Source organism: Protomyctophum bolini (assembly GCF_963924005.1).
Source record: "Protomyctophum bolini genome assembly, chromosome: 11".
In the NCBI taxonomy this organism is placed as follows: Eukaryota; Metazoa; Chordata; class Actinopteri; order Myctophiformes; family Myctophidae; genus Protomyctophum; species Protomyctophum bolini.
The window spans coordinates 35,708,987-35,720,747 of NC_137872.1; the positions used below are offsets into that span (position 1 = coordinate 35,708,987).

Genomic DNA, 11,761 nt, shown 5'->3' on the forward strand with positions numbered 1-11,761 from the left:
CAAAAATGATGAAAAACTGCGCGCTATAGTATGCCGTACGATATGGGCTATAGCCCACGGTCCAAAATGATGAGAAACGAGGCTAACTGTTTTTTTCAAAATTTCAAAAAACATGGGCTATAACCCATCGTTTTTGTCATTTCGTCATTTTTTTCAAATCTTCAAAAATGATGAAAAACTGCGCGCTATAGTATGCCGTACGATATGGGCTATAGCCCACGGTCCAAAATGATGAGAAACGAGGCTAACTTTTTTTTTCAAAATTTCAAAAAACATGGGCTATAACCCATCGTTTTTGTCATTTCGTCATTTTTTTCAAATCTTTAAAAATGATGAAAAACTGCGCGCTATAGTATGCCGTACGATATGGGCTATAGCCCACGGTCCAAAATGATGAGAAACGAGGCTAACTTTTTTTTTCAAAATTTCAAAAAACATGGGCTATAACCCATCGTTTTTGTCATTTCGTCATTTTTTTCAAATCTTCAAAAATGATGAAAAACTGCGCGCTATAGTATGCCGTACGATATGGGCTATAGCCCACGGTCCAAAATGATGAGAAACGAGGCTAACTTTTTTTTTTCAAAATTTCAAAAAACATGGGCTATAACCCATCGTTTTTGTCATTTCGTCATTTTTTCAAATCTTCAAAAATGATGAAAAACTGCGCGCTATAGTATGCCGTACGATATGGGCTATAGCCCACGGTCCAAAATGATGAGAAACGAGGCTAACTTTTTTTTTCAAAATTTCAAAAAACATGGGCTATAACCCATCGTTTTTGTCATTTCGTCATTTTTTTCAAATCTTCAAAAATGATGAAAAACTGCGCGCTATAGTATGCCGTACGATATGGGCTATAGCCCACGGTCCAAAATGATGAGAAACGAGGCTAACTGTTTTTTTCAAAATTTCAAAAAACATGGGCTATAACCCATCGTTTTTGTCATTTCGTCATTTTTTTCAAATCTTCAAAAATGATGAAAAACTGCGCGCTATAGTATGCCGTACGATATGGGCTATAGCCCACGGTCCAAAATGATGAGAAACGAGGCTAACTTTTTTTTTCAAAATTTCAAAAAACATGGGCTATAACCCATCGTTTTTGTCATTTCGTCATTTTTTTCAAATCTTTAAAAATGATGAAAAACTGCGCGCTATAGTATGCCGTACGATATGGGCTATAGCCCACGGTCCAAAATGATGAGAAACGAGGCTAACTTTTTTTTTCAAAATTTCAAAAAACATGGGCTATAACCCATCGTTTTTGTCATTTCGTCATTTTTTTCAAATCTTCAAAAATGATGAAAAACTGCGCGCTATAGTATGCCGTACGATATGGGCTATAGCCCACGGTCCAAAATGATGAGAAACGAGGCTAACTTTTTTTTTCAAAATTTCAAAAAACATGGGCTATAACCCATCGTTTTTGTCATTTCGTCATTTTTTTCAAATCTTCAAAAATGATGAAAAACTGCGCGCTATAGTATGCCGTACGATATGGGCTATAGCCCACGGTCCAAAATGATGAGAAACGAGGCTAACTTTTTTTTTCAAAATTTCAAAAAACATGGGCTATAACCCATCGTTTTTGTCATTTCGTCATTTTTTTCAAATCTTCAAAAATGATGAAAAACTGCGCGCTATAGTATGCCGTACGATATGGGCTATAGCCCACGGTCCAAAATGATGAGAAACGAGGCTAACTTTTTTTTTCAAAATTTCAAAAAACATGGGCTATAACCCATCGTTTTTGTCATTTCGTCATTTTTTTCAAATCTTCAAAAATGATGAAAAACTGCGCGCTATAGTATGCCGTACGATATGGGCTATAGCCCACGGTCCAAAATGATGAGAAACGAGGCTAACTTTTTTTTTCAAAATTTCAAAAAACATGGGCTATAACCCATCGTTTTTGTCATTTCGTCATTTTTTTAAAATCTTCAAAAATGATGAAAAACTGCGCGCTATAGTATGCCGTACGATATGGGCTATAGCCCACGGTCCAAAATGATGAGAAACGAGGCTAACTTTTTTTTTTCAAAATTTCAAAAAACATGGGCTATAATGTATGTTGATGCCAATATTTTTGTACTACATTGCCATATTGATACTTATAGTGGCCCTCTGGAGTGAGTGTGGAGATATAGTGGCCCTCTCTATCGTCAACGTTGCCCACCCCTGTCTCACAGCATGGAACATCTCCCACCACTGTATCGCTCCCAGTTCATGTCTCACAGCATCGAACAGGAGGAGGATAGCATTGAAGGAAGGACCTTTTCCGAGGTCCACACCAAATGTTCTCTTATAGTGAGAATCACACCGCATACCTCAAAAGAAAGCTTATCTTATCCTACTCCAATTTTAAAAAGGTATTTTGATTTTACCATCTTCCATTCTGGAGATATTGACCTTTTTGTAACACGTGCTTTTGTCTGAAAGTGATGTTCTTGAACAGAAAGCTAGCTATGGACCGTTTAAGTTAAGGTCACAGACATTGACAGGCAGATATAAAAATGAACACAAAAAAATCCTATACATACTATTATAGTATGTATAGGATATTTTTTGTGTTCCTTTTTATACACCGAAAGGAACATCTCCCACAACTGTATCGCTTCCCAGTTCACTTAGCACTTTGCAGCACTTTATGAGCACGAAAAAAATAAAAGCAATTGTCTTAGTTTATGTCTGAGGAGTTTTCCTTAAGGTATTTGTGGATTGAATCTTCCGGTTTTCAATTGTATAAAGACATAATCATGGCTATCATTTATAGTCATGATTCAAATTGAGTGTGTAGGCTATTAAGGACTTTTCTTTATTTTTAATTTATCATCAAATGATCTTGCTGTGGGACGTCGGCAAGACACACAGGCAACTGTGATTTGGACCTGTAAATTATAAAACACAAACTAAGGCGCTGGTACTGGTACTTCTGGTTTACCGGAACGGGGTTCAACTCCCTGCAGTGCCCTGCTCAATGTGTTGTATTTACCGGAAAAATTGCAGTGTTGCGGAGGATGAGAAACATTAGCAAATTGCGGAGTGTTTAAAAAAAGAAAAAATTGGCATAGTATTGCGGAGGAATTGCGGAGTATAGCGGATAAATTGCGGAGTGTTGCGGGAAAATTGCGGACTATTGCGGAGTGTTGCGGAAAAATTGCGGAATATTACCGAGAAATTGCGGAAAATTGCGGAAAAAAACAATGGCTTTTTGGGAAATTGCGGAAATTGCAAATTGCAGAAATTGCAAATTGCGGAAATTGCGGAAATTGAAAATTGCGGAAATTGGAAATTGCGGAAATTGTGGAAATTGAAAATTGTGGAAATTGGAAATTGCGGAAATTGCGGAAAGCGGAAATTGTGGAAATTGGAAATTGCGGAAATTGCGGAGTATAGCGGATAAATTGCGGAGTGTTGCGGGAAAATTGCAGACTATTGCGGAGTGTTGCGGAAAAATTGCGGAATATTACCGAGAAATTGCGGAAAATTGCGGAAAAAAACAATGGTCTTTTGGGAAATTGCGGAAATTGCAAATTGCGGAAATTGCAAATTGCGGAAATTGCGGAAATTGAAAATTGCGGAAATTGGAAATTGCGGAAAGCGGCAATTGGAAATTGCGGAAATTGCGGAAATTGTGGAAATTGAAAATTGTGGAAATTGGAAATTGCGGAAATTGCGGAAAGCGGAAATTGCGGAAATTGTGGAAATTGCGGAAATTGAAAATTGCAGAAATTGGAAATTGCGGAAATTGCGGAAAGCGGAAATAGAAAATTGCGGAAATTGCGGAAATTGAAAATTGCGGAAATTGAAAATTGCGGAAATTGCGGAAATTGAAAATTGCGGAAATTGCGGAAAGCGGAAATTGAAAATTGCGGAAATTGCGGAAATTGTGGAAATTGAAAATTGTGGAAATTGGAAATTGCGGAAATTGCGGAAAGCGGAAATTGCGGAAATTGTGGAAATTGCGGAAATTGAAAATTGCAGAAATTGGAAATTGCGGAAATTGCGGAAAGCGGAAATAGAAAATTGCGGAAATTGAAAATTGCGGAAATTGAAAATTGCGGAAATTGCGGAAAGCGGAAATTGAAAATTGCGGAAATTGGAAATTGCGGAAATTGGAAATTGCGGAAATTGTGGAAATTGCGGAAATGTCTATGCTCGGACGTAGAATAGATACACGCTATCACCATCTCTGCATCAGGAACGTCAACACTGTTTCAACCACTTGAGGCTTTTATTTCATGAATAAATTACATAAACAAATCAACACATGAATAAATTAAATGCAAATTAACATCTTGGAATGCTCACTGCAGACTTAAGTTGCCCATTGCTCGCCACTGATTTCAGATCAGGTGTTGTGCTCACCCCGTATTAATGCTTGTGGTTAATAGCCCTCTGGGTGGCGGCAAGCTGATGAGAGAACAGTGGCTGGCTGTAGGGACAAAAACAACTCTGCCGTAGCTACTGCTATGTGTTCACCGTCTACCAAAGTCTAGCACTGCACGCTACGCATGCGTTCAGTACACACTAGCAATGTCATATAAGAATACAAAATAAACACACTTTTAAAATGCTATATATGCTAATTCAGCTACTATGGTACTGCAGTCTGCCCTTATAGGCGAGGATGCAGACTTCACACCGATGGGACCAAGATTAAGCCAGAGTTATATTTTGCTTGCGCACAGGTGTCGTGCACCGAAAATCTCCAATCTCCAATCGCAATCCAATGCACTCACTCACAACGTGCCGAGTTGCGAGCTTGTAGATTGGATATTTTGTGTGCTACCAAATATAACTCGGCACAGCAGCCATTAGGGTTTCAAGGCTAAACAATGATATAGATATAGGCATTTCCCTGCTAAAAGGTTAAATAGGGGGAGAGGTGGAGTGGCATTTCAATGGCTAATGTGTAACATCTTCACAAACATACAGATATATAACAGGTACGTCTCATTTGGCTAACTTTGGTTTCTTCCGTCTTCTTGTCTATAAGGTTCAAGAGCCTCCTGTTGGAGAAGAGTACTAAGGTGGGCGGGTCAATGAGGTCAGTGAAGGCGTGGGATTGGCTAGCCTCGGGACTCCAGAGATCTGTGTTGGAGAGAGAGAGAGAGAGAGAGAGAGAGAGAGAGAATAGTTGTGCACAGTTTAGGGGAAGTTCTCGTTAAAGCCTAACTTATATGTGTGTAATTTAGTTCCCTTCTGTTTTTTACTTTTTTAATGTGCTAATAAATAAATAAATCAGTTGTAATTAAAAAGAGGTGTTCTCTCTCACGAGTAGCTTGTGTGCTGCTGGCGTCTCCGGGCGCTCCTCATCTTCTCGAAGCGGGCCTCCATCTCCTCCAGAACCTTGGGCGTGTACCTGACCACCAGCTTCACAGAGCCCTGGGCAGCCTTCAACAGCTCCACAGCCTTCTCGTGGTGCTCGCCCTCCACACTCTGCATGCAAAGGCCAGGGCACACATCATAACGTACAGATGAGCAAGCGTGCACATGTCCGGGCTTTATCGTAAAGGGTGCGGTATGATTAACATTTGTACAGCTCTGGGAAATAAATTAACCCTTCTGATGTCTTCAAAACCCTGACAGATTTCTGAAAAACCTATGTTTTTATGTCAGTGGCGTTCAAAGGAACCCCAAAATGATATGTATTTGCCCGCCGGCCCCCATCTTAAAATGTTTTGTGCCGGGGATCCCCCAGAAGCAAAGATTTAAAAAAAAATAGCTGTGAAAGAATATAGGCTATCTGTATATTCAAAGATTTGCGTCACAATTCCGGCAGCCGACAGTGTGTAATAACAGTTTCCATTCATTCTTCTATGTGCTAAAAGTGTGATTTTGAGAGCCGTTTTGCAGATGGGCAATATTTGGGATCATATCACCACTCTTACAACACACACACACACACACACACACACACACACACACACACACACACACACACACACACGCACACGCACACGCACACGCACACACACACACACACACACACACGCACACACACACACACACACACACACACACACACACACACACACACACGCACTCTCTCTCTCTCTCTCTCTCTCTCTCTCTCTCTCTCTCTCTCTCTCTCTTACCACTCCATTGACAGAAAGCAGCTGGTCTCCTCTCTTCAGGCCTCCCTGCCGGTCCGCGACCCCTCCTGGGATGACCCTGGAGATGTAGATAGGGGAGTTCTGCTCTTTGCCGCCCATGATGTTGAAGCCCAGCCCCTCGTCCGTCTTCGGCAGCTCAACTACCCGTGGGTGGGCATGGCCCTCACTGGCTGCGAAGGCTGCCACTGTGGCCTGACAGGGACCATATGAACCAGAGAAAGAAACAAATTAGAGAAAATACATTGATTGATTTAAATTTAAAAAATCTCAAGCAAGCATGTTCACAGTATGTTAAAAGTATGACAGTGAGGTGCCAACGTTTTCAGATGCAAGATTTAAAAGTGTATCTAAAAAGAAAAACTACAAAACATTTCAAAGTAAAAAGCATGTGTGATCCACAGTAAGCAGATTTCAAGGTTGTTTCTAGGTGAACGTATGTTTGTGAGGTACCAAAAGAAGAAGGAAGCGTGTTCATATTGACTTTCTATTGTAGGCTTGAAAACTCCAAAGTAGTTCAACTTATGTGCTGAAAGTCAAATCATTAGACATTAGACCACTAGACTAGCTCTCAGTCACAGTACATCTCTCAGTTATTAAAGTTCCACAAATTGCATAGCCAAATAATTCGTTAACATGCTTCAGCCCAAGCATTCGATGTGATAACTTCTTACCTTGGCAGTTGCCTGGGCACGTACCTCGGGTCCTCCTACGATGTCTAGAGTGTCGTAGAGCTGCTCGTACACCTGGTGAGCAACAGATTCGGGATGAGAGCAATTCTCTCTGACAATATGAAACTCCTACACTCAGGTTAAGGGTTCGTTCAGATGTTTGGAGTTAAAAGCTGTAGGGTCAAAGTTGAACCAAAGTTGCGCTATATAGTAAAAATAGGTCAACAATACAAATTACACTAGTTTTGTGGATTCATTCATTCTTAATGAGTGGCCCCCAGACCCCCACCAACTGACCAGAACTAATTCAAATTCACCGAAACAAGACTAGAACTCCCACCACGGGACTCAGGCAATCAATACCAATACTTTTGCAACCACTATATTAATGCCAAGTATTTCCTACAGCTTTAAGTCCAAAAATCTGAACTAACCCTTTAAATAATATATATATATATATAAAGAAATACACATTGAGACGTCAACGTTGATGCAGCAGTTGTGTCAATACATTCCACATGTGTGTGGCAATAGTGTGTTTTAATAAGGAAAATAGGTTTAGTTCACACTTAACTCAAAGCACAAGTCAAGTGGCAGGGCATGCTAACACCGACATGCAGCAAACAGGCCTGTGTTAAGGCCTGTGTAGGCCGTAGTGTTGATTTTGACAGCAATATTTTGATTTAGTTTTAGTCAAAGTATTTTGAATACATTTTCATTTAGTTTTTTGTCCCATTTTAGTCAACTGAAATGTTTCAGTGTTAGTCTAGTTTTAGTTGACTAAAATATCATGAGATTTTAGTAGACTAAAGTGAGCTTGTAGATCGGCTATTTTCAGCATGCAACTACTACTAAGCATACAATGAAGTGTCTTTTTGTTATACTGGATCTCTGCTCCACTAGTCTTCTCCCTAGCATTTTAGTCTAGTTTTTATTTGTTGACGAAATTGTCAATATAATTAGTCTTAGTTTTAATCATCGTAGTTTTGTTTATATTTCTGGGGGGTTTTTTCGTCAGAGAAAAAAGGTAGCCGACGAACATTTTTCCAAAGGCTTTAAGTTAGTGACAGAACATAATTAGTCTAGTAATACACAAGTATGCCTGTTAAAATGTTACTTTTAGTCCAGAGTAGGGTTGGGTTATATCTCCATTGTGTTGGTTTTGTGAGATTCAACTTAAACTCAAAAAGATGCTCAAATCAAACATGAAAACACCAATTTGTATACCCTCCACGGTGTTGGACTCCAATCCCTATTCTGGACGAGAGGACAGACAGGTGACAGTGCTGCTACACAAGAGTTATCAAGGTGATCTAATAGTAGGTAACCTACCGACACATGGGGCCAACTGGTTGTAGTAAACACTGGAAACAGTTAATATATATATGGTTTACAATGACATCGCTAGAGCAGCATAATACAACCTTGAACCACACGCAACATGATTTACAGTACACACTGCAGCAGGCCAGAATGTTTGAACCAAAAGACCGGGCGCAGCAGCCTTGTGGCATTTGGCTGTCCATTTTATGTGTCCCTCCAGCTAACATTTACGTGTGCAAGAAGCCACACAGCTATCAAAATATTGAACACGCCTCACATTCAAATTCTGCATAGAGTAAAATAGAAAATAAAAATAATCACATAAGCCAACACCACCAGAGGTGCAGACATTCTAAAGTAATAAAAGTAAAGCCATATGAATCGGTATGAAGATGTGTGTCCTAAAGTCGGCTCTTCGGTGCTACTGAAAATTTCTGACGAGCCGAAATCTTTTCGGCACTACAGCGCCGAAACAGCGTAAAAAAGGAGTATGAATCGGCCCATATTCTATGAATATGGCGTCTATGAATCGGTAGACGAGTCCCCCTGCTGGACGTGTCGCGGCATGGAAAGTAGCCTATTTGTATCAGGACGCAACTCGAACGGCGCTGAGTCGGCTCTGGTTGCTCGGCACGGCGCCACCATTGTCGGCGCACCTCTAACGTGTCAGTAGATTCACTTCCGCCATTTTCCAGTATGTGTGATTATCACATACTGGCTGTATTCTAAGCTTCTGATCACGCACATATTCTTGATTAAGGGGTGATAACATTCGAAGCGGGTGCGATATTAGACTTTTAGCCATCAGGCTAAGGGCCGATTCATACTCCTATTTTACCGCTGTTTCGGCGCTGTAGTGCCGAAATGATTTCGGCTCGTCAGAAAATTTCAGTAGCACCGAAGAGCCGACTTTAGGACGGTACCCGCCCCCCCGAACCTCAAATGACGTCAAATTGTAGGCTCTACAGCGCCGAACCGACTTTTATTCGGCTCTAAAATAGGAGTATGAAACGGCCTTAAGGCTGAGAGCCACTCTGCTATGCTCATCCCCCTTTTGACAACCCAATCTAGCCTTGCGTATAGCGATACTAATATCACTGCGTGAATTTTAGCCTCGTCCCTCTCAGTGTTCAGATGTGTGTGTTTTTCTCGCAATGTCCCGCCCCATATTTCAATACTGGAAAACCTGGTTATCCAGACTAATATGGTTGGCCGCCACCATTTCGGCCGTGAACTCCTCCCACAATTGCCTGGGGCAATATGCATTGCAAAGGCAGATGAAGGCCGGCTACGTGAGGCTAAACCCGATCCGTGTCACGGCACCGTTGTAACACCCGGGAATCAAACCTGCAGGTCTCCCGCAATTGCCGATGGCTCGGGGGAGATATTAGACTTTTGAGGCAATCAGGCTGAGGCTGTGAGCTGCTCTGCTACACTATAGCTGTAAACGGGGTGCAAGATTGAATTGGCATCATGCTATTAGTAGCAGTCTGGCAGATGAGGGCCCACGTACCTCTCTGATGGCAGCGCAGAACTTGCTCTGCAGGACCCTCTGCAGGGCCTGCAGCTTAGGAGGGGGCAGCTCCCCGCTGCGCTGAAGCCGGTCCAGCAGCTCAATCACCCTGCACACATCTGTAACACACACAGAACCAGAAACATTTCAGCACTTTCTACAGCAGTGGTTTTCAAGGTGCGTCTGTGGGTCCCTGAGGGGGTTACTAAAGTACAATTCCATTACTGCATTGAGTCCACTGTGGCAAAAACGAGAAAACTACTTGAATTCTCTTCTCTTATTGTCATAGAGCCTAAACGAAAATAGTGCAAGAAAATTACTTTTTTCTTTCTCTCAGATTTCGTTTCCCGACATGAGTTGTTCTGGTTCCCAGAGTAATGGAATTATACTTTAGTACCCTGACCACCTTCCAGGGGTCCCCAGCTTAAAGCTACAAATAGGGTCCATTTTTATATTGAGGGGCTAGTTTTTATATTAATTGTCAATATATTTACTATATTTAGTCTTAGTTTTATGAATGTGAATCAACACCGCCCCCACCTGGTAGAGTCAGTTTGACCACCTAGGGTTGCTTGAAATTAAAAACATTTCTTCTATAGAAAAAGTTTAAACTGTCTGAGAGATCATAGGTTTGTCTGTTTATATGTAGCCTTGGATCAAGACTATCATTTATGTATTTTATCTGACTTGAGCTTTCATAGATAGGCCCATATGCAAAAGTAAAGATGTATAAATAAAATACATCCATGAGAGTCTTGATCCAAGTCTACTTGCAAGTTGCAGTTGCACATAAATTAAAGGCAAAGGGGTGATGGGTAAGAGCCTTACCTATAGCAATTATATAAGGCAATTTGTGAAGGCCAAATATAGCCTACTGTGAAGCAAATGCTGAAATAAACTATAAGACTAGTTCGTAATTGCCTGTATGCTAAATGAGATTTCAAAGTGTGGCTTGAATTCGTATAAACTGACTCGGTCAATGTAGCAAAATTCACTTCCTCAGACAGCAAAAATAAAATGTAATGTGTACGCATGAGACTAGTCTACTGCTGCGACTGTAGTTGTCACTACCGTTTCAGCTGTGTGTGACCACCAGTAATAAGCATCAGCTCATGTTTATGTTGGGACTGGAGGAGGCAGCAGACAAATTGCTTCAACCTGATGTTATCACTGTACAGTCAGTGTACTCAATAGTACGACGGAGTCACTAACCGAAAAGAACCAACGACGTCGTGACAGATGCATAATCTCATTCAGCAAGCGACACAGCCGCACGGAGTACACACTAGTACACATTTAGCCCCAGTATGTTCCCTACGCTCATTCTGTAGCTCATCTCGGAGCTACAGAATGAGCGTATAGTGCTGAGGGAACATACTGGGGCTAGTATACATTAAGCTCATACAGTACTATCCTAATCCGCTGGCCAAGTATGTATGGGAAGAAAACACCCAAATACACTCGTTATAATTTCCATCCAGGCGACACAGACGGTCGTTTTAAAAACGAAGCAACGCTTCGATCATTCGATTGCGTTTATTTAATCATTAAAACCAAAATGGATGATGCACCGACCCGACACACGGCTTTACCTCTTTCCAAGCAGAGCGGCTCTGCCATGGTCGCCATGTCCGATTCCTTCCCAGAGTGATAATAGGATGACATCATGGTCGTCTGTCTGTATCGCTGTTGCGGTGGAGATAGGGGGTGGAGAGGAGAAGCGCTCCAGCTGGCCGGAACAACGACCGGATTACCTACCTAGTATCTTTAACGCCTTTTTCAGTAGTCTCAGTAGACCGTCACCAACCAGACAATGATATAGTATAATATATCACGGACGCGAGGCGCAAGTCGCAGCAATAGTAATAGTAAATACAATGGTTATAATGGTCACAGAATTAGATGCTGGATCGTAAACTCGGTTGCTGCTGCTGGACACCTACTCTCTGCCTCTCTGGTTGAGAAGAATACCAGCGTTAATGGTTTGGTTTACGCAATCCAAAACGTAACATGGTGCGATTCCATTCGTCCATAAATCAAGTCACACACACACGTCAAAGCACGGCCGTGTGGGTTAAACCAAATAGCCTACAATCACTACATCGATATAAGTACAATACTATTTGTATCAAAGT

General features: G+C 41.3%; 1 protein-coding gene across 1 annotated transcript; it reads right to left on the bottom strand.

Moving 5' to 3' along the window:
- Nucleotides 1-4,233: 4,233 nt before the first annotated feature.
- Nucleotides 4,234-11,570, bottom strand: lin7b (lin-7 homolog B (C. elegans)). The gene is made up of 6 exons (XM_080776950.1): nucleotides 11,219-11,570; nucleotides 9,627-9,745; nucleotides 6,794-6,865; nucleotides 6,105-6,314; nucleotides 5,282-5,445; nucleotides 4,234-5,097 (listed from the first exon to the last, which is right to left on the bottom strand). Exons 1-6 carry the CDS (start codon nucleotides 11,292-11,294, stop codon nucleotides 5,076-5,078), a joined length of 663 nt encoding a protein of 220 aa, XP_080633076.1. The 5' UTR covers nucleotides 11,295-11,570; the 3' UTR covers nucleotides 4,234-5,075.
- Nucleotides 11,571-11,761: the final 191 nt, after the last annotated feature.